The 24,425-nt window shown below is 42.4% G+C and overlaps 1 protein-coding gene across 2 annotated transcripts in view; it reads right to left on the bottom strand.

The window, feature by feature from the left end:
- The window catches only part of LOC125888637 (cytoplasmic dynein 2 heavy chain 1), a 146,941-nt gene that overhangs the window by 88,912 nt on the left and 33,604 nt on the right, over positions 1-24,425 (bottom strand). Inside the window, exons 37-62 of one of the 2 annotated variants that reach the window (XM_049576118.1) lie at positions 24,040-24,222; positions 23,655-23,837; positions 23,092-23,315; positions 22,594-22,709; positions 18,717-18,916; positions 18,406-18,537; positions 18,025-18,157; positions 17,614-17,821; positions 17,378-17,507; positions 17,048-17,203; positions 16,516-16,775; positions 14,739-14,985; positions 14,394-14,545; positions 14,021-14,165; positions 13,414-13,516; positions 10,445-10,609; positions 7,811-7,935; positions 7,232-7,480; positions 6,850-6,958; positions 6,425-6,538; positions 5,462-5,604; positions 4,966-5,044; positions 4,402-4,565; positions 3,114-3,251; positions 376-489; positions 54-214 (exon numbers count right to left, since the gene is read on the bottom strand). In XM_049576118.1, coding sequence (XP_049432075.1) covers positions 54-214; positions 376-489; positions 3,114-3,251; positions 4,402-4,565; positions 4,966-5,044; positions 5,462-5,604; positions 6,425-6,538; positions 6,850-6,958; positions 7,232-7,480; positions 7,811-7,935; positions 10,445-10,609; positions 13,414-13,516; positions 14,021-14,165; positions 14,394-14,545; positions 14,739-14,985; positions 16,516-16,775; positions 17,048-17,203; positions 17,378-17,507; positions 17,614-17,821; positions 18,025-18,157; positions 18,406-18,537; positions 18,717-18,916; positions 22,594-22,709; positions 23,092-23,315; positions 23,655-23,837; positions 24,040-24,222 — 4,133 coding nt within the window. The remainder of the gene's footprint in view (positions 1-53; positions 215-375; positions 490-3,113; positions 3,252-4,401; positions 4,566-4,965; positions 5,045-5,461; positions 5,605-6,424; positions 6,539-6,849; positions 6,959-7,231; positions 7,481-7,810; positions 7,936-10,444; positions 10,610-13,413; positions 13,517-14,020; positions 14,166-14,393; positions 14,546-14,738; positions 14,986-16,515; positions 16,776-17,047; positions 17,204-17,377; positions 17,508-17,613; positions 17,822-18,024; positions 18,158-18,405; positions 18,538-18,716; positions 18,917-22,593; positions 22,710-23,091; positions 23,316-23,654; positions 23,838-24,039; positions 24,223-24,425) is intronic. The other variant, XM_049576120.1, reaches the window with a different exon arrangement.

The following is a 24,425-nucleotide window of genomic DNA, read 5'->3' as shown; positions in this document are numbered from 1 at the left end:
CCCTGTCCTGTCTATCCTTTTACACACTCTTCCAATCTCTTCCCCTCTCTCACCTCTTCATGCTGACCCAGGAGGTGTCGAAGATGCCCATCAGTCTCAGTACCCCCTCCAGGATGTCTCTGATGACATCAGGGGGCATGCGGAGGGAACGGATCTCAGACAGAGCTTCAGGCTTGATGTTTCCAACTGCACGCTTTGCTTCATCTACCAAGGGCTAGAGGGCAGCCATAGCAAGACGGGGGAGGGGAACAGAGGTAAAGAAAGGATAAGTACTGCAGGGATGGCAAGTATGGAGACAGTAATGGGCAGTTTTATGTATATATATTTCTAGAAACTGACATGTAATGTTAAACTGACTGCACAAGTCAAACTTACCTGCACTTCCCTCAGCTCATTATCTATTTTGGCCTTTCTCTCTTCAATCTTGGACACCTCTTGAGCCATCTTCGCTTTTATCTTTTCCATTTCTGTCTTCTGGTCACTGGCATTCTGAACATCCAAAGAGATGATGGGGTATTTATAATGTTGGAAAATACAGATTTCAAATGTTCCAAATTCTGAAACAGGAGAATATTACGTACCATATTTTTAATTTGCTTTTTACCAAGTAAACTTGAACCCTTGATCTTGAGATACGGCAACGTCAAAGTGTCTAAACAATCTTTGAAAATGTAAATCTCTCCCTGACGCAAGCAGTCATCCCCCCCTGCCTGAAAACAGCCACTATAATTCCAGTGCCAAAGAAGTCACCCACAGTCAGCCTAAATGATTACCGCCCTGTCGCCCTCACACCTGTAATCATGAAGTGCTTCGAGAGACTGGTTCTTCAGCACATCAAAGGCTGTCTCCCCCCCACCCTTGACCCTCATCAGTTTGCTTATCGGGCAAATAGATCAATAAAGAAACGCCATTGCCATAGCTCTCCACGCTGTGCTGTGCCACCTGGAAAAACAGCAGAGCTATGTTAGGATGCTCTTTGTGGACTATAGCTCGGCATTCCATACTATCATCCCGGACATTGTGATCACCAAGTTGACCACCCTGGGCCTCCCCCCTCTCACATGTGCCTGGATAAGGAACTTTCTAAGTAACCGGCCCCAACATGTGAGACTTGGCCCCCACCTCTCCTCCACCCACACACTGAGCACTGGCTCCCCACAGGGCTGTGTGCTCAGCCCTCTTCTGTACTGTCTCTACACCTACGACTGCAGTTCAGCCCACAAGGACAACATCATTGTTAGGTTTGCTGACGATACCACAGTGGTTGGACTAATCTCAGACGGGGGACGAGTCAGTCTACAGAGAGGACATTAAGAGGTTAACAGCTTGGTGTTCAGCAAACAATCTGGCACTGAACATCACAAAAACAAAAGAGATCATCCTGGACATCCGGAGGCACAAAACAGAACCCGCCCCCCTCTACATTAATGCTGAGCGTGTAGAGAGGGTCCACACATTCAGGTTTTTGGGTGTCCTCATCTCTGCTGACCTCTCATGGAATAACAGCATCACAGCTGTTACCAAGAAGGCCCAGCAGAGACAACACTTCCTGAGGGTCCTCAGGAAGAACAACCTTGACACCAAACTGATGAGGACCTTTTACCACTCATGCATTGAGCACAGAACATCATCAAGGACAGATCACATCCAGGTTCTGACATGTTTGACCTGTTGCCCTCTGGCAGGCGCTACAGGTGCATCAAGGCACGCACTAATAGACTAAAAAACAGTTTTTTTTCCCCAGAGCCATAACCACCCTGAACTCTCATATGCACTGACACTGCATTCCCTCCTACTGACCATGACACGTGTGCAATATATTTTTAACTTGCAGCATATTTTAAACTGTCTATGTGAATGATGTCTGTATGTATGATGTGATGTATGAAGTGATGGGTATTATTTATTGCATCTGTACTGTGTATTGTTTATACATGCTGGCACTTTAAAGGAGTAGCTCTCCTATCTCGTTATACAGGACTGCATTATGACAATAAAGACTATTCTATTCTAAATAAGTCTCCTTTTCAGTACTTCAGTTCTGAGATGCGTCAGACATACAGCCCAGTCCTCCTCTGAGTAAAGATGAAAGATTTGGTTTTGGAACAACTAGAATAAGACATTGATGAGGATGAGTGTTTGGCAGCATCATTTTCCAACACTTCTCTCTCTCCTTTCTATCCTCAGAATCTATCCATCTTATCACATCTCACCCAAAGCTAAACTTTTTATTGACCGTCTCCCCATCCCTCCAGTTCTCGCCCTGTCAAGCCTTGACCCCTTCCTATATTTCCCTTATTCTCTCTCCAAATGTAATTTTTTTTGTCCTCCTCCACTGCATCCTACTCTCACTGTTTCCATCTCTCTCAAGCCACTATCACTCTTCCATCTAGTTTGTTTCCACTCTTCATCTTTTTGTCCAAGTTCTCCTCCTTTTTTCCCTCCCGCTGTCTCCATCTCTACAGGAGACATAGCTGCTGCAGCCTAAAGGGACGAGTCTAGTCGTTAATTATCACTCTGCAAACTGACTTTGCTGACAGTTTTTCCTTCTCTTGTTTCTCCTTTCTTCTCTCTCCCTCCTTCACTCCGTCTCACTCAAGACACAGAGTCCCCACAGAGAGAAAGACAGAGGGATATCATAACTAATGAACAGGGTTCAGCTTGCTTTTTCCCCTCCACACATCGATCTATGCACCCATCCATCCTCCAGACAGAGCCAGCGACAGGAAATGGAAACATGGATACAAGGAGATAGAAAGCACTGGATGAGGAGTCACCGAACAAACAAATGCTCATAGGCACACAAACTAAACAAATAGCGTCTTCACAGCAGGGGAGACACAGTCATGGGAAATCCAGAAAAAGTTGCTTGTATAACACAATGCAGAAGAGAAGAGAAGAGAAGAGAAGAGAAGAGAAGAGAAGAGAAGAGAAGAGGGCTAACAGTGAGGAGAGCCGCAGCGAGAGTTCAGAGGAGGATAGATATAACTTGGAGGAGACATGAAACCCTGCAGGACCTCGGTCCCGCCTGCCACTGAGTGTCAAAGTTACACACACGGACACACACACAGTCACAAACATACATACACACACACACACACAAGCACACACACCTGCATGGAAGTGGTGATTTCCTGCAGGGCAGAATCTGCCTCCTGTTGTTTAGTCTTCAGCAACGCACTCTGCTCTGCAGCCCGTCTCTTCAACTCATCCACCAATGCTTTGGCTTCATTCAGTTTAGACACACCTGCCTGCAGAGACAAGCCAGACATGAAATGTGAGCGACATAAAAAATGACTCCGACAAGAGACAAAAAAAAAAAAAAAAAAAAGAAAGTTTTAACATTGCTCTTAATTCTAAGGGCAAGTGGCCACTTACGGACAGATGGGCCTTTATCCTTGAAGCCTTTATTTTTTTATGATTGCTAGACACATTCAGTGATTAACTCAGGACAGACTGTTGTACATTGAAATCAAAGTTTATCAGAGTCTATCCAAATTGGTTAGAAGATAGATAAATATTCTCCTGCTATCGTTTGCCAATATCAGCCTGGCATCACCACACTTATTCAAATGTTTGGAATCTCTCAGCTCCATGTTTGATTTCTGAGAGGGTTATAGATGGGAGCAGACCAAAATGCCTCTGGATGCAAGTGGAAAGGCTTACAACCAGTCAGGGGGGCAGTGCTTAGTCCATTTTCAAGCAGGAATAAAATGGCAGCCTGTTTACAAACTCTCTCAAATTTCAGCTAAACAGTACACTAAAATGTTTCTGAAAACATTTGAGGCAGGGAATAGGCAATGCAGGAACAGAATATTGATTCATCTTTGATCAGCACTGACTTTTTGACAATTTAATTTGATGTGTTGCACTGGATGGAGCAAACTGGACGCAATTACAACCAATCTGAGCAGCAAAATACGTGATGTGTGACTTTTTGAATCTGGACCGGTGACGCTCCTCTGCCAATCACTGTATCAAACCCGCCCCATAATATATGAAGAGTTGTGATTTGCACAAGGCGGGCCAGGCCAGTTGGAAATCTGTCTGAACGGGAGGGGGACTAGACACATCTACCGGGGCAAATGAAACACGAGCTTGCAGATTCATCTGGTTCCCAGGCTTTGCTAATATATGGGATTTTGCCAACATGCTACATGTACACAGTGCTGATAACTGTTTTTGTTTATTTGTATTTAAACATTTAACCAGTCTTAAAATGAACATACTTTTACTTTTAAATTTTGAAGTACACAAAAACTTTTCTTTTGTCTTTAGATGACTGCTAAGTGAATTTGTGTGGACAAAAAAAATCAAACAAACAAATTGAGTGAGTATTTTTCCATGCATGCATCTTGGTCCTTTGTGCACATGGACTTTGTAATTAATCTGCTGTTGTACCTGCAGGTGCTGTTGTCTCGTTGTGAGCTGGCTCTGCTTCCGGCTAAATATTGCAGTGTAAACATGCAGAAAGGCCATGTACTGGCTGGGTGTTGCACCATGTTCTCTGCATGACTCATGGACCATCAGGAACAAACGGCACAAGTCTCCCTGACCAGACCCTGCTGGGAGCGGAGGATGAGGAAGACTGTGAGCACAAACTGGTTTAAATTTAGGAGGTCACTTTCATAACATAAAGCACAGTCCAGCAATAACGATGAAGAAAAAACAGCTGTAGTTTGAAAATGCAAAATGTATGGTTAAATTACCTCTCTGTCAGTGGTAGAAATGTTTGTCTTTATATCTGTTAATTACTTTATACACTGAATCTTGTCAAAAAAAGCAATTTTCAGATAAGATTACATTCAAAGAAGAGCAGTACAATTACAGGATATGGCAGGGATGCCTTACAAAAAAACATCATCTTTATTATAAATAACACAGTCACACAATTCAAAAAGGTTATTCAATCAAAACAGGTCATTTTCTAAACAATTTTAATTTGCTGTGTACATGTACTCCTACCTGAGCTTTTCCTCTTTGTGGCCTTTTCTCTGTCATTCTCCTCTCCTCCTTCTGTCTTTGACAGCAGCAGCTCAGGAATCTGACATGGTGCAGGTTTACACACAAGATGTGAAAGTTAGATAGAAAGCATTGACACTTTTCTCACCTGCATTTAAAAATAATGCATCAAGTGTCCAATTTAAATTTTAGCTACCACAAATTTGCATCTTAAGCCCTGCAGTGATAGGGTCAATACTGAATATGACTCCACTGGATATTTGTAAACCATAAAAGTATGTATGAGGCTATGTCAGAGTAAGTGATGGCTCAACAGAGATACTATCAGAGTGTGGGCTGCCCTGTCTTTTCAATGTTTCTGGGCATACAGTAGGTAAATCTCTATCCTCAACACTGTCAGTGGGATTCATTGATTTGAAATGCTGGTGTGAATTATATCAGGAATTGCTGATGCAATATCTGACTTTGATGTTGTCACTGTACACCATCTTCCTCTGACCTTCTTCATGCTGCTTTCAGACCATCCCTCCATCCACTGGACAGAACACTTGCGGTAAAAAGCTGGGTTGCTCTCACAGTTGATGGTGAAGTTAGAATTGGAGCAGTCCATGATCAGAACAATGTGAAGGTTTTGCTGGATTCCTAAGTAGGCGTGATGCAAGAAAGTAGCACAGCAGTCAGGGAATAAAAACAGTGGAGAGCTTAATCATAAAATGTTGTTTTGAGACAGCAAATGAGGGGAACCAGAGGCAGTAAGTTTTTGTAACACTGATGTTGACCCTTTTAGCTTCTACCTCTCTGATAGAGTTGGATAGTGGGGGTGATCAAGGAGTAGGGGGTATACTTTGACAATAATAGAGCTACTGATTGTACTCTTTAGAAGCAACCTCAGCCTCAGTCACACTGAGCCATTTTTACAGTCAACACACCACTGCACAGCAGGGGAGCACAGGAACAGGGTCTGATACAATCACAGAAGAGTTAAAACAATCAGTGAAAAGAAATGGCACGTGATGTAGACTTTTACAGTGAGAAGAAGGTCAGACTACCACATACATCAGATAGATGGGAACAGACCAAAACTAAAGACCATCTTGCCATCGGATCACACTAGCCATACCGTCAATCTGTGACTTAAAACAAATGTGGGCTGTGGGCATTAAGTAGGGCAGGCCAATGGCCCCTTCCCCTTCCAATTCCGGTGCCCTTAATCAAAGCAAATCCATCTTCGAGCTTGACCTTCATTGTGATCTCAACTACACGCACGTGAAGTTTCGTGACTGCATTTTGCACAGTTGTGACGCTACCGCAGTGTCAAAGTCTTTCCACAGACATATAAACACTTGGCAAAGTACTCAAAACCACTTCTGTGGTAGTTCCTGCAACAACAGGTGTCTCCAGAACCACACTGTGCCGTGATGACACAGAGGGACTGTGCTGTTGATAAGTATACAGTACTTACTGTGAGAAAAATAGTTGTAAAGTGGTCCAGTAAATCCATCCTGGGAAGCAACATCTTTGAGGGGGGAAAGAAGAGGCTCCAGTTCTTCTGGGGTGTACAGACCTGGAACTTCACCTGAAACATAACACACAAAGAAATGATTATAAAGTGTCTTTACACAGTATCAACTCTCAGAAGAAACTGAATACAAGTCAGTAGGGCCAGGACACATTAAAAAACTGCAAGCTATGATTGGTGCAGCATAGTTTTTGCTATAATTACAAGTACAAGGTTCATAATTAAATGTAGACTATACTCACAAACAAGGGCTGCAACATGAGTTTGTATTTCCTTGATTACGGACACTAAGTGGTAACCTCTTGAGATTGAAAAAAGTGTTCTCATGAAAATGGAAGAAAGGGAAAGCATACAAACACAATACACACCTGATGACAGCAGGCTGTTGACCATTTCTAAGAAAGCTGAGTGAACAAACTGATAGTCTTCCAACAGCAGAACCACCTGCTGGCCCTCCAGACCTGCAAGCTGCATCACCTACACACAGTATTAATACACAAACATAATACGTTTATCAAGATTCAAATAAACACAGCACACCACAGGTATACTGACAGCAAAAATCCTTTTCACAAACTACCTGTGCATCTGTGCTTCAATTGCTTAAAAACACCTGACAGAATCATGGTAGGAAGATGATTAAAAAGCTTGCCAGCACAATCCAATTATCTCATCTGCATGCTGCAAAAATTAGTTAGCTCAGCACAATGTGAACCAGTTAAGCCAATAAAAAAGCCAAACCACTCTTACCGTCTTGAGATCATTGCTGAAATGCTTAAGACTATAACCACGGGAGATTTTAGGCGTGAACAATGTGTATCCATGCATGTGTGACACCAGGCATGTGGCTGTGTGACGACCCACTCCACTGCGACCTGCCAGAAGCAGAGAGCCACCGGGTCGGCTCAGGACTCGATCCACCCGGGACACAAAGTCACACACTTCCCAGAATAGGAGAAGATCCAGCTCCCTGTTATCACGGCTGTACTGAGCTGCTCCCTAGAGCCAGGAGAGGGAGGAACACACACAGGTGAGGAGCTGTGCGCCAGACATTTTAGACAAATTTGAAAAAATGAAGTTAGAAAACAAAGACAAAGAAACACAACCACATGAATGAGACACAAGGTAAAGCTGCAATACCACAATGTGAAAATACATCATTACAGATGAAAGCAAAGTTCATTGTATGAATGTTATACCAAAGCAGCAAAAGGTAAAACTTGGCTATACTTAAGTACACTGTTTTTAGTTACATATGTAGTATGCTTGCATACTTAATCCAACAAGCTACCCATACAACACTCCAGACAACAGTTCCTCTTAGTGTACCTTCTGTATGACTTGTTTTAGGTCAGCAGAATCCAGACGTCCCAGTTGTTTACCATGAGCAGGTAGAGACTGGCCTGGAGCCATTACAGCCCCTTCAGAGGCTCCCCATGTCACATAGAAACCATCTGCACACAGGGGAAGCATTACACACTGTTAGTAAAACACCTGCACATGTGCACATCAAATTACTTTCACTAGAGGCTGTCAACAGAGGTAAGACAAAATACACAGCACTGTGATGGAAAGCACCGTCACAGAAATGAACTAATATGAGTCACCTACATATGAAAATTAGTAGGATCTGTGTCTGAACATTCAACCTGTCAACAGGCATTTTGATCTGTTTTCAAATCCCACAGCTAACACACCAGATGTTTTAGAGAAGCAGGCAGGTGTTTGTTGTGCCGGCGGACTGCACTTTTGGCCATAATTTGGAAGAGGGATTTTTCACTCAGGTTACAAAGTACCGGCCTTTAGCTGATGCTCTCTCACAGGTTAGATATATGCAGTAAGGATGTGAGATAACATATTTTTGCCGATATCCGATAGGCCAATATTTTCCAACTCGTTTGGCCTGCTTGCCAATGCCAATACCGATATATGCACATATTTTTTCCACCTAATTGCAGAGAACATTAAGTCTCCTCTGTAGTGAAATTAACATACTATTATGCCTACTCTTATGTTAATGGCCTACTGGCAGATGCAGACATGTACATAAGACAACTACCACAATTTCAGGCTACATTTAAAATATGCCATAATAACATTTTCATGCAAAACTGTAAAATTAATCCTACTTCAATATGTCATGATGGTGCTCTCCCTGAGACACTTCTGACAATACTCAGTTGTGACTACAACCACAACAAATTTGACCTATTTTAACTAATTAAAGCCTCATCTCATCAGCTTGTCATATTGGCAGAAACGTTCATTTCGGGACAATGCCAATATTTCATTTTAAAGCCTTTATCTACAGATACCAATAACATGCTGATAGTATCACGCATCCCTAAAATGCAGACTGCTTATGTTTATTTCCAGCAGTCTAGGCAATTCCTAGAAGGGAAAGCAGATGACATGGATGTTCAAGAAAAAAGCTATCACACTTGCAAGTTACTGCTCTGTCTCTGCAATCATTGCCAGATGCCCCATTCTGGGATACTGCAATTTCGTGACTCTTAGTCACTGAGCACTAGTGTTATAAGTATGCTCCTCCAATGTTGTGTTTAAACATTTGGTAAGTTAGTTCTTGGTATGATATTGTAGCTAGAGACACGCCTTGGATGTGCTGATGTGATGAAAAGAATCCGTCCTTCATGCTTCTGCTTCTCTGATGTCTTTAGTCTCACTGCCAGCACTGTAAGTCTTCGTTTAGCAGTTTCAAGGGCTTTGGTTATAGATATGTCATTGTATTTATTCAGCAGCCAGGGTCTGCTCTTGATCATTACACCTCTTCAAGTTGAGCCAGCTTCTTTGAATGCTTTCTTTTTATGGGCTTCCAATATAAGTTTACATGAAGAAAACTGGCTATGTATAGTTTGCTCTTGGTTTGTTGTGCTGATTATTACCGAGCATTGTATACATTTGCATTATGGAATATCTTTATACATAAGGAGGGTGGGATCTTCTATCCTTTACTCTAATTCCATTTAGGGGACCTCCTGTACAGTGCAGGCAGTACTACACATCATTAGCTCCACCAGGCGTATGCTTGGAGAAGAACACGAGTTCAGTCGTGTGATTATCTGGCTGTCCGCAGCTTATCTCACATACTATTGGAGCTATCAGCCTAATATTTTTTGTGTACGCTTATGACTTTATGCTCAACGCTCTCTCTCAGTATTGTTTCCAGTAGGGACAACATACGTTTTTATTGGCAAATTTTTGTTGGCATTTTCTCTTTGAAATTGACACTCTGCATCGCTGTTTAGGAATTGTTCCTATCTAGATATGCACACGCAGGTAAGACAACATAGTCTCTCAACCCTGGTTACACCTTGATAATGTAGCCTGCATACTGTCTCCCCTTCATTCCACTGCTGTCATTCATACACGCTAGACACACAGCCTAACCTGCACTCTCTGTTCCTCACACACATTCCCCCAGACAGACAGAGATCTGCACCCTGAGTGCACTTCTAGTTTCGTTATGACTTGATTCTTGTATGACTTTGTTCCTTTTTATCTCACACCAGGACTTGGCAGGCAAGTGTAGCATTGGAGTCTTGCCAGATCCAACCCGGATTTAAATACACCTGCAAACATTTTACCCCTGCTATAACCAAATACTTAAAATGTTATTAGCTGTAGATGGTGCTATATTCTTGAACATTGTTAAGCACATTAATTTTGTTTATATTCTAAGTTGTTTGAAGAAGTCAAACCGGCTGAAAAAAAGGAACCAATTCATTAATGTCATGCTGTTTTAGAATAAGCAAACAGACCATTAGCTGAAAAGCTGCCATTAATGCAGAGCTGACAAAAGAACAGAGCTAATCAAATAATGCTTTCAATCAGGCATGAGTGGCAACCTGAACTGCATCAATGCTTAATCCCTTATGGAACAGCTGTTTTGTATGTGTGATGTGAACGGAGGTGTATGTCAGTGAGAACTGAGCGATCTCATACCAGCCATGTTGTCGAGAGCGTCAGAGCCCCAGTCTCCCCGTATGATGGAGGAGAGGATGTTGTCAAAGGTGTGAAGGTCTTTGGAGGAAACTAGCCGGTCTCTGAACAGCCTCCTGGCCTCACATGCTACCACCTCCAATACACTGTCTGTCACATTAGATTGAGCTAAAAAGGAATACATGACACACACACACACACACACACACACACATTAATACCAATAGGATATCCGCAGCCATCCACCTGCTTTCATTCACACACAAGATGAGATCTGTTGATTTTGCTTGAAATTTGTTTACTGATAAAACATTCAGCACAAAGACTGACTAAAACACTCAGTGATTCATCTGCAAATATATTTTTTTTCGTTCTCTTTTCATTTATGTCACACTAACACTTTAACACACGCAATGACTATTTAGTGGTCTGTCCATATCTGTCATAGTTGTGTAATTTTCATAAAGGGTAGACACAGACACAACCACAGTATTTACACTGTGACTCAGGCCTCAGCATGAGTCAAAGGGCTGTTTTTGGTTAGATCAGGCATGACAAAAGCACCTCCCAGGGTAAGACTAAATTTACCAAATTCCCCCAAGAATCAGCAGAGTGCTGCGAGCTAAAAAGAGAGCACCACAGGGACAGGCCGGAATCGAGGTCTCATAGGCCACTGGTCTGTCACATTATATTGAAAGAGTTGAAGAAGGAAGTCAAATAGAGATACTGTTGACCCTCCAGGGTTTCCAAGCATATTAAATTTTAAAGACCACTAAGGAAAAGAAAACACTTGCAGTGCCAAGTTGTCATGTGAGACATTTTCTATGCCTATGGCTTTCAAATGATTTCCGTGCCCAAAACGTGATCATGGAAACAGAGCCAACGAAGACAGTAAAGTCTGACAAATCCTGGAATTTTTGAGGCAGGAACTGATATTGATATTTGACAGCATAAAAAAATCTGTCAACAAAATTAGTTTTTTAATAAAAACACTTAACATTCTGATGTAAATGCAACACTGTTTCTAAATGACCTCAAACATATCTTATGTTTGGCATTTTCATAATGTCATGTTGTGTTACTTACTGGCTGGCATATCCTTTGATACTATTAAATCTGTGATAAGTTTAAATTGGTTGATGATATCAGCCATTCCAATATCTGCTACTCCAATGTATCGCTCAGCATACATGACCTCCTTATCATTTTATATAGGTAAATACACAGAATAACGCTTGGTCTTGGGTAGAAGTTCCAAGTTAAGACTATCTCCTTTAAATATAACAATACAAAATGTAACTTAAACACAAAAATTAAACCTGCAAAAGTAATTTTTTAAACACATGTAGGTAGTGTGAACAAGCTGTGACCACGGCAATGACTTATCGTGATGATCATAAGTGCTATATCGTAGGCTCAACTGGACTTGCTTGAGTTTCTTGAAGACGTTTTGCCTCTCATCCAAGAAGCTTCTTCAGTTCTAAATGACTGGTGCGGAGTCACAGGCTTTAAACCCTGTGTGGGTGTGAACCCTTACAGAGTGGTTGAGGTCACATGTGAGCTCTTGAGTTTTAGTCATTAAGGTCACAATGTGAGTCACTGACCAACCTGGCCATCTTGTGTGTCGTTAGGGTTAGATGGGTCCAGGTGAGAATGGGGAAAGGATCCCAAGACTGCACTGTAGGTGTGTGATAAGAGGTGTTGTAGGCCACCTCCTCTGTTTAACGATGGCGCTACCAGTTTGATGTAGATGACTTCTTTTACACCTATTTCAAACTATATGTCTTCTCTGGCCAAGATGTGAATGTTGCTGTCCTTCAACATCTTTAAGAAACTTCTTCAAGAAAGGTTTTCAAGAAAATCAAGCAAGTCCAGTTGAGCCTACGATATACGTATTACTTATGACTACCATGACCTGGATGCAGAGAATCTTCACTGACATGACTTAGGTAATATGGCTTCATCTCAATATGTGTTTCTGGCCACTTGGCAAATGCAAGTCCAATATTCACTCTCTTTTAGCTCTGCTTTTGATTTCAACCAGCTCTTGAGGGAAATATGTGTCTCTTTAGCCGCTAAATGATCCACTATGTCCACTAGCCAGTCACTGTCTGTGTCTGTCTGTGGTTAGGTGCTGGGCAGCTAGTGCACAGTGGACTTTAAAAGCTTTTCCACTGAGAACAGCTGCATGCTGAAGCCCAAAACAATGTTATGATAATCACATCATGTTGTTTGTGATCACATGCACACTCAAATGTACCAAATAAATCAACAGTCACAGATGAAGGTGAAGAAAGGTTGTTTTTTTTTTACATACCATAAAGAAGGTAAGCAGCAAGAGGGGAAAAGAGGGAAGATGAAGTAAGAGTAAGTTAAAAAAAAATGATGAGCATAGGGAAAGCGAAGTTTGTCCGCTGACGTGTTTAATTAAAATAAATGATTGGACTCACTATCACAGCAGGAACACATTGCAGAAGGAGAGAAAGAGTGACAGAGGGAGAGATGAAAGGACAGCAAAGGGAGAGGATGATAAAAGAGGGGGAAAGAGACAAGTGACAGAGAGGAAGTGAGGACAGAGGAGAGAGGAGAGATCGAACGAAGAACAAGGTGAGAGTTGGAGACAGTAGCTCTGAGCTAAAAGAATACTGACATGAAACTAAGCCATCTGGTGCTGTCCTTTTGATTCTGGCATCAAAACTGACAAAGTTATTAATGCTTTATTTTCCTCAGTGGCGGCAAAATTATTCTACGTGAGGACTCTGAGGGATTTGGAGAAAAACAGTGGGTCATTCAGTCTAATACTCTGTTTTTATTTGCATATGGCAATGACAATGTGGGTGAAAGCCCTTTACTGGGCCTTGGTCGGATTCTTTAGGGTTCCCACATGGGTCCAAATGAATGTTCTTACTTGTTCTCTGACTTAGAGAAGAAAAATTACTCAAACACACATATTAATATGCATGCATTCTTACCTGCAGTGAGGTCATATCGCAGCAGGCTGAGGACCCATTCTGTGAGGATACACGGGGTAAATAGGTAGTGGCTGTGGTCATCCACAGTAAACTTGGCTTTCACCTGAGAATCAAAGTAGATAGATGATACATACATAACTATATGACAACATTTACTGGCAATTGACAATATGTCAAATGTTCGAATTTACAGTGATTCATCGAAGTAGGTGTCTTTGTATTGCTCCCTCATCAGCATAAAAGGCACCTGACACCAACATTACACAGATACTTAACCTCTAAAGGCATAATTTGGGTACCATTCACAGCTGCAATTTAGAACAAGCCATTTTGGTCTAACTCACTGATAGCATGTGCCTGTGCAATGTCTCAGACAAGATTAAACAACTCTCCAGTAGAACTCTGGCTTGTTTCAAACACATCACATGGGAGCACTGGCGATGTATGTGGCATTTTTGACTTTTATGAAGTGTGATACACAGTAATTTCATGAAGTTAAATAAAGGAGCCAGATATGCTAATGTTTGTGTTCTCAATATCTCAGGCAAGGCTATGCTGCTACGAATAAAAATGTGAACATGAATGAACACCCTGTCCAAGTCAATACCTGTTCATAGAGCTGCACCAGAGACCCAGCCAGCTGGTGTGTTTTCCCCGTGCTGGCCCAGGATGCCTGGCTGCCCAGGCTATGCTGGAGAACTGGCTGCAGGTATGCTGAGTAGATAGTCTGCAGCTGCTCCCTGTCTGGATAGCTAAAGGCAGAGGCAAAGAGGCAGAGAAACAGATGGATGTAGGAAAATAAAAAGAGAGGGGATCAGGGTCAGGGTTAGAGGGAGACTGACCGTGAAACAGACAAACAGAGAGAAATGAAGGAAACATAGTGATGTTGGGTAACAAGATGGAGAGGGCGTGTATGCATGTACATGTATACTTGCAGGCTGTTTGGCAATGTGTTACATGTTCATTTACACCATACTTACTCTATAGTGCAGATGCGAACTATAGATGAGAAGCGGGAGGTGAGGGAATGGCTCCCTACAGCACCCCCTGTGGACATGGAGGCCACCACCTGGATGTTCTCAAGACTCACCCAGTCCAGATTTTCATCATAGAATCCCTTATATGTCAAAACCTAGGGGAAAGACAGAAGGACAGATAAGCAACATAAAATTAAGCAGGTTGAAAAAATAGGTGTGTTGATGTGAGAGGAACCAGTGTCCAAGCCTGAGGTTCTGAGGGTGGGCATTGGGATTAGAGCTATACTTCTCTTTCCTTCAACATCATCCATTCAATAATTTGCTGGCTTATCTGCATGTATTTTCTACCTGTTGCAGGAAGGCAGTGAGGTTGCTGGTCCCCCATTTGTCAGGTTTGGGTAGGTTGATGTCTTTCAGGTAGAGCACCAGGTTCTCGCAGTCTTTGGGTCTGAAGACTCGGCCGGTGTTAGAGCTGAGCAACAGGCAGGTCTGACCGAGCTTCTGTAGGACATGACGAGATGAGGTCTGGGCACTGCAGTGAACCACAGCAACCTGGGTGGACCGCAGCCGAGAGAAGGCGTATCGCAGGAGCATGCTAGATAGAAAACAATAAATAGAAAAAAAGGTCAACAGACAGACATTTCTTTTTTAGAAGGTGTGACCAGACAGGGTCTAACAACTTCAGCCAAATGAATAAAGGCTATAACTCTTAGACCTGTCATATATGGTGAGGATGGTGCCAGGACCACAGGAAATGATGAGAAGAAGTGAGAGTTAGTAATGTATTTAACAAGAGGGCCACTTGGGATCTACAGAACAATATTTGTCAGAACAGACCCAAAGGCAAAGAGAGACATTTTGTGAGGGCGCAAACAGAGAGAGAAAATAATTGGAAAGTAAATTATGTGCATGCACGTTCATGTGCAGTGTATGTGTGTGTAAATTAATTAGATGTTCTTTTATCAGAAGAGTAAGCTGACAAACCCAGTGCCTCATCAGCACAGTGACCTTTCGGACAAAGTGAGGCAAGATGCGAGGACGAGAAAAGGAGACTTTTGAGTGAGACTCAACTGGAGTGTAAAAGGCAAACTGTGTGACCCTTGTTCTTCAAAAACCCTGGGGAGGGAAGCAATTACTTTTGAGACAATGACTCTCTGTGTACACAAGCACATGTGCCACACACACATGCACACGCACATCTGATCCTTATCCGGACTTGTCAGTGCCTTTACACAAAAGGTCAAGTCTTGAATATAAGAAGCTTTGATATCAGTGTTGATTGTGTGCTTGTAACATTTTGAGCATCCAAATTCGAGTGCCTCTACTTCACAATTCATACGGCACACTCTTCCCCCATCATCTCACTAACCTTTTCTCTACAGAGAGACAAGCAAAAGGTTTTTCTGGTACATTCATTCATTCATTCATCTTCTAACCGCTTCATCCTCTTGAGGGTCGCGGGGGGGCTGGAGCCTATCCCAGCTACATCGGGCGAGAGGCAGGGTACACCCTGGACAGGTCGCCAGACTATCGCAGGGCTGACACATAGAGACAAACAACCATTCACGCTCACATTCACACCTACGGACAATTTAGAGTCTCCAATTAACCTAGTCCCCAATCTGCATGTCTTTGGACTATGGGAGGAAGCCGGAGTGCCCGGAGAGAACCCACGCTGACACGGGGAGAACATGCAAACTCCACACAGAAGGGCTCCCACGCCCGGGATCGAACCAGCAACCCTCTTGCTGTGAGGCGAGAGTGCTAACAACCACACCACCGTGCCACCGTTTTTCTGGTACAGTGTCTATTTAAACTGTTTACACAGACTGACATTTTATGAATGACCTGAAACAATCACAGCAATGTTGTTAAATGAATAAATATAATAGTTGCAAAGAGTTCAGCAACTTTTCAGTTAATATCTACAAAAAAAATCTGTATTTTTGTGTTCTGATCCAGACTTTATGTTTGTGTGCAATTTTGTGATATGTATACACAGTGTATATACACATAGTGTCTCCATATACATAATATTGCAAGATTGTGCAAATGCCTTCCCAGTTTATAATTACTGTATGCAAATGTTTGTGCTCTGTGTGCATGAATATCTGTATGTAATTACCCCTTTCCACAGCCCTCGGGTCCCACCACCATGAAGGGCTGCCTGTGCTGACTGGTGAGCCATGGGGAGAAGCAGTGCAGACCTCTCTGCATGTCTGGAGTCTCAATAACAGGCAGTGTGTGCGTATGAGAGAGCTGTTCCAATGTGAGACCCTCGGGACGCTGGAATGTATAGGCTGCTAGATGGCCGCTGTCAGAGTCATAGTAGGTATCCAGTGGTTTTTTGGTGTCTGGTGGGCTTTCCCTGGCCCAGCTCAGCAGCTACAGAAATACAGAGAAATAAGGGTGAACATTATGACCAGGACTGATATCTTTCTCAAGAGAGGCATCACAGCAGTTCCCCACTAGCTGCATATCCTGTATTTGTATTTGAATGATGACTAATCCCACTATTTCTTTTATCAGTTACAGCTGAGGAGACTTACTGTAAGAAGCAAGTCTTTAAGTTTGAGACATGAATAAAATTTTAATACTAAGCTTAAACTATTCTTCTAGCCACCCTCTGCCAGTACAAAAAAAACAGGGGTTCTCACCTCTTTGGCAAACTCCTGTCTTGTTTTAAGGTTGAGGTTTCCTCCCAAACCCCTGAGAAGACCAACGATGAACTGACCTCTCTCTGTTACAGCACTGAGATGTGACAGACCATTAAACACTGTACCCACCAGACTTGTCTCCACCACAAAGTCATTCTGATGAAAGGAGACAAGAAGAGAGGAGGATATACCGTTTGAATTAAAACCCAGCAAAGACTTACATACTGTTCAATGCATGCAAAATCAAGCCCAGGCAAAAACCTAGAGTTTAAAAAGTGTGTTTGACTGTATTTGAGCCAGTGTGTAAAAATAGGATAGGGCAAAGTTTACCTCTTTGAGGACCCAGTCCAGGGCTCGTTGGAAGTAGTCTCCCAGCCAGTTTTCGAGGTTACTGCGACACTCCTCTGGCTGACCCCTCAACCACGACTTCAACAGGGCACCCACATCAATGTCCTCGTCGCTAAAGATATGAATGGAGAAAAGAGGAGGTAAAAACAGTGAGACAAGCTAGTTGAGAAAGATGTAATTTGGTATACTTAAAACCCTGTCTGCATTGGCTGACTGACCTGAGAAAGATCATTCCCATGCGGGATATGGTGGCTGGTGAGGCACAGCTAAGGTCGTGAGTCTCAAACAGGAAGTTAACATTGGGTCCAAACTGGATTCGCTCTCCACTAGGCATGGTTAACAGCCGGTTATCATCAAGCACAGAGTTCAGACTCTCAATCCACTCTGGGTCGATGTCGCCGTCGCACACAATCCATGAGTTCACCCCTAGAAAACCCCAAAACACATATACGTATTTACTCTACATAAATGCAGTACATTAACTCCAATACATAGAGTGCAGAGTATAGCAAATGTAGACCACTTTAGGCAGACTGTATCCTGTTTCTTGTAAGGAGCACTGGTCTACAGCTTTTCCAGTCTAAGTTCATCCCAGCTGCCAAAGTTCTGGCTTAGTGAGACAGACTTACTTTGTGGTTCTCTGACCACATTCCTCGCACTATGTGTGAGGACACCATCAGCCCATTCTCTGGTGTCCATGTCTATGTGTCCCAGCAGCTGCTGTCTAGGCATGGCCTTCGGATTCATTGTGTACTGCTTCACCTACAAAAATGCAGCATTAGTTATAGATAACATACAAGATTGGGAAAGAGTTTTTTAACTGACCCATGAACTAACAAAAAATGCTTTGCATAGTGCTTTATATGCTAAATATTATTGTAACCTAAGCCTTACAAAATGTAAATTAACAGCATTTTGAATATATTTACAAGTTTTATCATGAATTAGGTGTAATGTACAGTACGTCTCTATGAATGAAAATAAAGGTAGGCGGTTTGTCTGTGACTCACCACTTTGCCCGTCTTGCTGAGAGCAGCCCTTAGCATCCTCCAGAGTGTAGACTTCCCTGCTCCGCTTGGCCCAACGATAACTATGCCCATGCGTTGTCTCAGTTGTTCATTCAGCTCTAGGGCCTTCTTCAGCTACACAGAGATGGAAAAGCAGTTGGCAGTTATATAATGTTTTAACTGTTTTACTATCAAATTATCCAACCTTTGTCTCTGTTTATGTTTAAGACTTATTGCAATACAAAGTGAGCCCAAACACTGACTGAATACCCATTCAGATCATGTATGTTTATGATGTCTTCATACACACACACCTGGCTGGGTATGTGTTCAAGCCGTGCCTCCTTGTAGACTTCCTCCAGTGCATGCATCAGTATCTGGTCCTCCACATCGGTGAAATTTACCCCAGAGAAGACATCTCTGACCAGAGCATCAAACCGGGAGCTATCGGCAAACGTCAGCTTGGACATGGTGTTCAGTCTCAATGCCTGTACCACCAGACTACTCTCATGAACTGCACGTGGATGAAAAAGATTTATTTTTGATTCCAGCCTGAAATAGTATAGGCATGTAAAGAATACTTCAATGAGGATTTGATTAAAAATTCAAAGTTGCTTTATACTGGTCAAAGAAGAGGACATGCAGAGAGAAACGCAGGGAGAAAAACACAAAAACACAAGGTTATGGCAATTAATGTGTCCAGTCATTATTGCTTTGCTCTTGCACATGCCCCCTGTTATACAAGTGCTAATTACCAAAGCCTGTCATTATTTAAGAGTTTGTCAATACTTCTGTTCTCTTCTCCAAAGATGCTGGCCTTCCCTGCAGGCACAAATGTGGTGTTTCTTTCACAGCAGAGAGAAACACTTGGCCAGACTACACACAGAGACAAACACAAGAAAACCTTGGGGACTCATCGACAGACAGGAGGTGCATGTGCTGTGTGGGTGTGTGCGTGTGCACGTTTGTGTGTGTTGGACAGATAAAGGGCGAGTGGTGGAACAGAAGAATGTGAAAGAGAGAGAGGGATGGGTTCAAGAAAAGGCAGAGAGGAGAATGAAGAGAGAGATAGGGGGGAAAGTATTGAAAAGCAGAGACATGAAGGAGAGATGGGGATGAGAAACAGAGGGCAGCGAGTGAGAACGAGTGGGACGAGAGCGGCATCGACAGCCAGGTATCAGAGAGAGAGCTAACAAGAGGTCAGAAGGAGGGGGAAGGAGGTGAGGAAAGAGGTACTGAAGAGGTAAACAACAGAACTCTGGCAAAGTGTTTGGGAATGAGAAAAGGAAGGACAAAAGTACAGACAAGCAAAAAGCCCAAGGGAAGAAAAGTTTTTAAGGGGGGCATTTGGACTAAATGTCAATTGATGGCGTGTCTGTATTAGAGGATTTAGAGGGCAAAGACGACAGCAGGTGTCCAGAGAAAGTGCTGGTCAATAAAGCCTTTTTATGTTCAAGTACACTCATGCATAGTGTTTCTCAAACTGCATCTGAGAGATATCCACACACAAAGACATAGATTATCAAAACATTTTGTGGTGTGACCCTGGCGGGGACAGGATAAGCATCTCCAAACCAGCCAAATTTTCACTATCACCTTATCCTTTAATCCTTTTCATCAGCTCAACAGCTGTCTATCTCTCAGGTCAGACACCTCAGTGCAACAGTTTCAGCACTTCTCAGGGGATACATTTTAGAGATACTCTCAACAAATGACCAAAAATTACACTTTCAGATTATTGACTTTTTGTGGGGAAAAAAAAAGTATTGTATCATTTGACTTTAAGCCGATACACTGCAGGGACATTAGCTATATAGATACACTGTAGTACAGTCAGTTTCACCACTGAGACTGTTCTGTTATACCCTGGCATCGTCCAATCTCTCAGTTCATTGCTTTTCCAAGGGTTGTAATTGACAGAGGTGGATCAAAATGCCGCTTGACACAATTGGATAGACTTACAACCAATCGGAGCATTGAAACACATGACGTAGCATTGAGCAACGGAAAAATGTCAACCGGCTAAAGCACGCAGAGATGAGCTGTGATGGTAAAGCATCAATATGTCTGTGAAGGAGTGTTGCTGTTTTTGCCATCAGAAGAGTACCTCCTGACTAAGCTAGGTTTATGCTCACCATCACGTCCCAGGTGTGAGGCTGTGTGAGCTAAAAATGACAGCATTGCTTATTTTGGGGGAAGCGCGAAGGCTCCGCAAGTTGTCAGTCATCATCTGAAACACACCCCATATTAAATAATGGTTGTAATTGGTCTGACCCGGAAATCTGTTTGAACGAGAGGGAGACCAGACACATCTACCACAGCAAATAAATGATGAGCTTGCAGATTTGTCTGGTTCCCAGGCTACTTCTTTTAAATAATGAATATGTGAATATGAAAAATATCAGCGTCATCATCAGCGTAAAAAAAAAATTAAACGCTGATATTTTAACAATCCCGGACGTGGGAGCCCTTCTGTGCGGAGTTTGCATGTTCTCCCCGTGTCAGCGTGGGTTCTCTCCGGGCACTCCGGCTTCCTCCCACAGTCCAAAGACATGCAGATTGGGGACTAGGTTAATTGGTAACTCTAAATTGTCCATAGGTGTGAATGTGAGCGTGAATGGTTGTTTGTCTCTATGTGCCAGCCCTGCGATAGTCTGGCGACCTGTCCAGGGTGTACCCTGCCTCTCGCCCGATGTCAGCTGGGATAGGCTCCAGCCCCCCCGCGACCCTCAAGAGGATGAAGCGGTTAGAAGATGAATGAATATTTTAACAAACTTAATTAGCCTCTGACTATCTGCAGAAAGTTATGTTACATGACAGTATAGTAATGATTTTTCTGCCTCTGTGGTGCAGTAAATTTGTTTCTGATCTGTCGAGCAGGCTGTCACAGGCCAGAAGAGTCAGGTGTCTGACAATCACGTAACTGAAATGCCACACTTGGTTAAATAATTTGCTGTCGGCGATAGACACCACTGGTGGATTAGTGCATTTAGACTATAGACATCTGAACTGGGCTGGTCTATAAATGTTAAAAACATGGTCCATGGCACAAGTGCTCAAATCTTCTGAAACAGTGAATTAACAAAAAAAATTAAAATATCCTATGTGCACATATCTACTATTGCAGCAGGTAAAATTCAGTCATTGCAAAGTCATTTGCAAATAGGTGCTACTTGATGGACTTCTTCTTTATTACTATTTTATTTTTTCCACGTTTGAAGCATGACTAAGTTCTTATACTGAGCAGTGAAGACGTGAAACCGACAATGTCATTTTCAGAAACTCTCATTACCTGTTATCAATACTGAAATAATAAGATTCCTGACCCATGAAGTATGCTAAGGAACACTGCACATACTGTAAAATCTGTATAACAGTCTGTATAACAGCAAAGCTCTATATCTCAGTATCATACAACAGTGAGCATATACATATTCAGCAGCATATTCTGCAGATTTTTACAGTGACATTTGTTATAGATACATTGGGTAATTTGTGTAAAATGAGTGTTCAAAAATGTGTTAATTGTGTATCCTTCTGTGTATTTTATGCTGTCACAAGAATAAACTCACTGTGAACATTTCAGTTTTCAGTAAAACTAGTGTTGGCCAATATACTGACCAGTATAAGGTTACTTTAGATATATTGTATCAACGTATATGTCAGCTGATAAGTACCAAGTAATTGCAATGCAGACGTGCTAAACTAGGTTTGGAGTAATTAAGAAAAAGTGACACAGTTAAATACTTGGTATGTAACTTGGTCCCAAAAAATAAAATCAATAAAATCTAAGGGATCCATATCAAGACTGATGTTTTTTGTTTGTTTTAAGTGTTGTGTTGCTGCATAACTTCAGCTTCAGGCAAGAAGAAGTTTTCAGTTGGTGTCATGTTTGACTATAATGAAAGCCAGCCCCTTTTCCGTCCCTGATGACATGTGATTGTACATTCTGACATGTTTATGTCTATGTCAAATACATTTTTAAATTGACAGATGCTTGCAGTATATGTGTAACATTGTGATAAACAACAAGTTATGGTACTGTGAACTTTTGACAGCGAAGAATGTGACTTGAGGTCATGGTCAAACAGGCACCGTCTATCTCCTAACTTTCCTGTCACGCTCCCCTCCTGGAAAGCCTCACGGAAATATTGTACCTTAAAATAAAAAAATAGCCAGAGGGGGTCTTACTCTTGTCCTTGTCATGACTCCTCCTCTGTTGCTGCAGGAGACTGCCACAGGCCTTCAGCACCGTTTTCAGAGCACGCAAACCCCAGTCGTAGTGCTGCTGGGGAGTCAACAGCTCCCTGGACACACACATAAAGGCACATTTTCACACATATTCATACACTTTGAATTGACTATAGTACGGGTTGTAGTGCTAAGGGGAGGGAGGTAGAAGATGACTTGCCCACAAAATCAATATCCTGAAATAGACTGTAGTGGCTTAGTAACCAATTTTGAATAAATTCAGCACTCACAGCACAACTCAAATTAGAACACAAAAAATACCAGTTAGTGAACCACGCAGACATTAAGACCAGATTGGTGACACAGGTCACATTCGTACTGTATAAATAGTACTCTGGTGACAAGTTTACATACACTGTAATAAATATCATAATTTTCCTCCATCCAACCTCAACCAAAACCAACCAAAAAAAAAAAAAAGACAGTAAAAATTTGTACCTGGCCAGGTTGAAAATTGCAACCAGTTTGCGTCCAAGCATTTCTCCATTTTTAAAGCCCTCAGAGTAGAGGATGACCTCAGCAATGAGTTCATTGTCTGGCCTGCTCATTGCCACAGGCCTGAACAGCTGCTTCAGGTTGTCGGGCAGCTTCTGTCTGCCTCCGTATCCCTTTCCTGCCGGGTTTAATGTGATGAACACCCCAGAGTTTGGGTCCAAATCCACCTGGATGATGAAAAGAAAAAGAAGGAAAAGCCATTGTCATTGATAATAAATGTTTTAAACTTGCATGAGTATAGTTAGATTGATTGATTGATGATTAAAGACCAACTCCTCCACAATGGATGAATATAAATAACTAATATATATATAGACAGATGATGGTGAGGACAGAATGTTAAAAGGTAAAATGTGTGTATATACAAGCCAGTTTTAATTAAACAGAAAGATGTAATAATTGAGAATAAGGTACAAAAATATGGGAGTGAGAACTAGTGAGTACTTTCTGGCATCAGCACTTGGAAACTTTGCTGTGTTTTTCTGTAATTTTTCTTATTTCCTGACCTCCTTCCCCAGCAGTTCACACGTGTTCTTGTGATGTTTGAGGGAGTCCTGAATGGCCTGAATCTGCATGGAAACTGCAGACAACACTGCTTCCTCCAAGCGGTTAAACTCGTCAAAGCAGCCCCATGCTCCACACTTCACCAAGCCCACAAAGATTCGTCCCATTGACTTTACATCGATACCCTGAAAAAGAGATGGATGCAAACCGAGTAAAAAAGATCTTCCTATGTGTCTTGCTTTGAGTGTGGTCACAAGTTTAATGATCAGAAACTGCGCATTTACATACCATGCATATGTTCCTGGTATGTCAGAAATATTGACATCAATATAAAGTTTGGGCTGTAAGGTTAAACACATCACATACTCTTTAGAAACGTACTTATACCTCATCACAGTTAAACACCAGCACTTGGCGTCCGAACAGCCCCCCCAGGGCTTTGACCGACTCGGTCTTGCCTGTGCCAGCAGGCCCGTAGGGGTTTCCCCCAAGTCCCATCTTCATGGCCTGGGTCAGAGTCAGGTAGCACTTATCAGTCAGTGGAGTGTGCACCAGCTTAGCCGCATTCCCCTGGGAGATAGGTGGAGAAGAAAGTGAGCGATAAAGACAGAAAGGAAGTCACAGAAACACAGTGAGATAGCCAGACAGAAATAAAGATATGGCGAGTGAGGGCGGGGGGTGGGGGGTCAGCAGAGGATAAAGGCAAACAGACAGATGAGGGATTAAGAGGGGACGGAATGAAAAACAAATGAATAACAGGTAAAGAAAATGAA

This window comes from Epinephelus fuscoguttatus, linkage group LG5 (genome assembly GCF_011397635.1).
Source record: "Epinephelus fuscoguttatus linkage group LG5, E.fuscoguttatus.final_Chr_v1".
In the NCBI taxonomy this organism is placed as follows: Eukaryota; Metazoa; Chordata; class Actinopteri; order Perciformes; family Serranidae; genus Epinephelus; species Epinephelus fuscoguttatus.
Note: the sequence above shows the minus strand (reverse complement) of the source record. Positions and strands in the feature narration are given on the sequence as shown.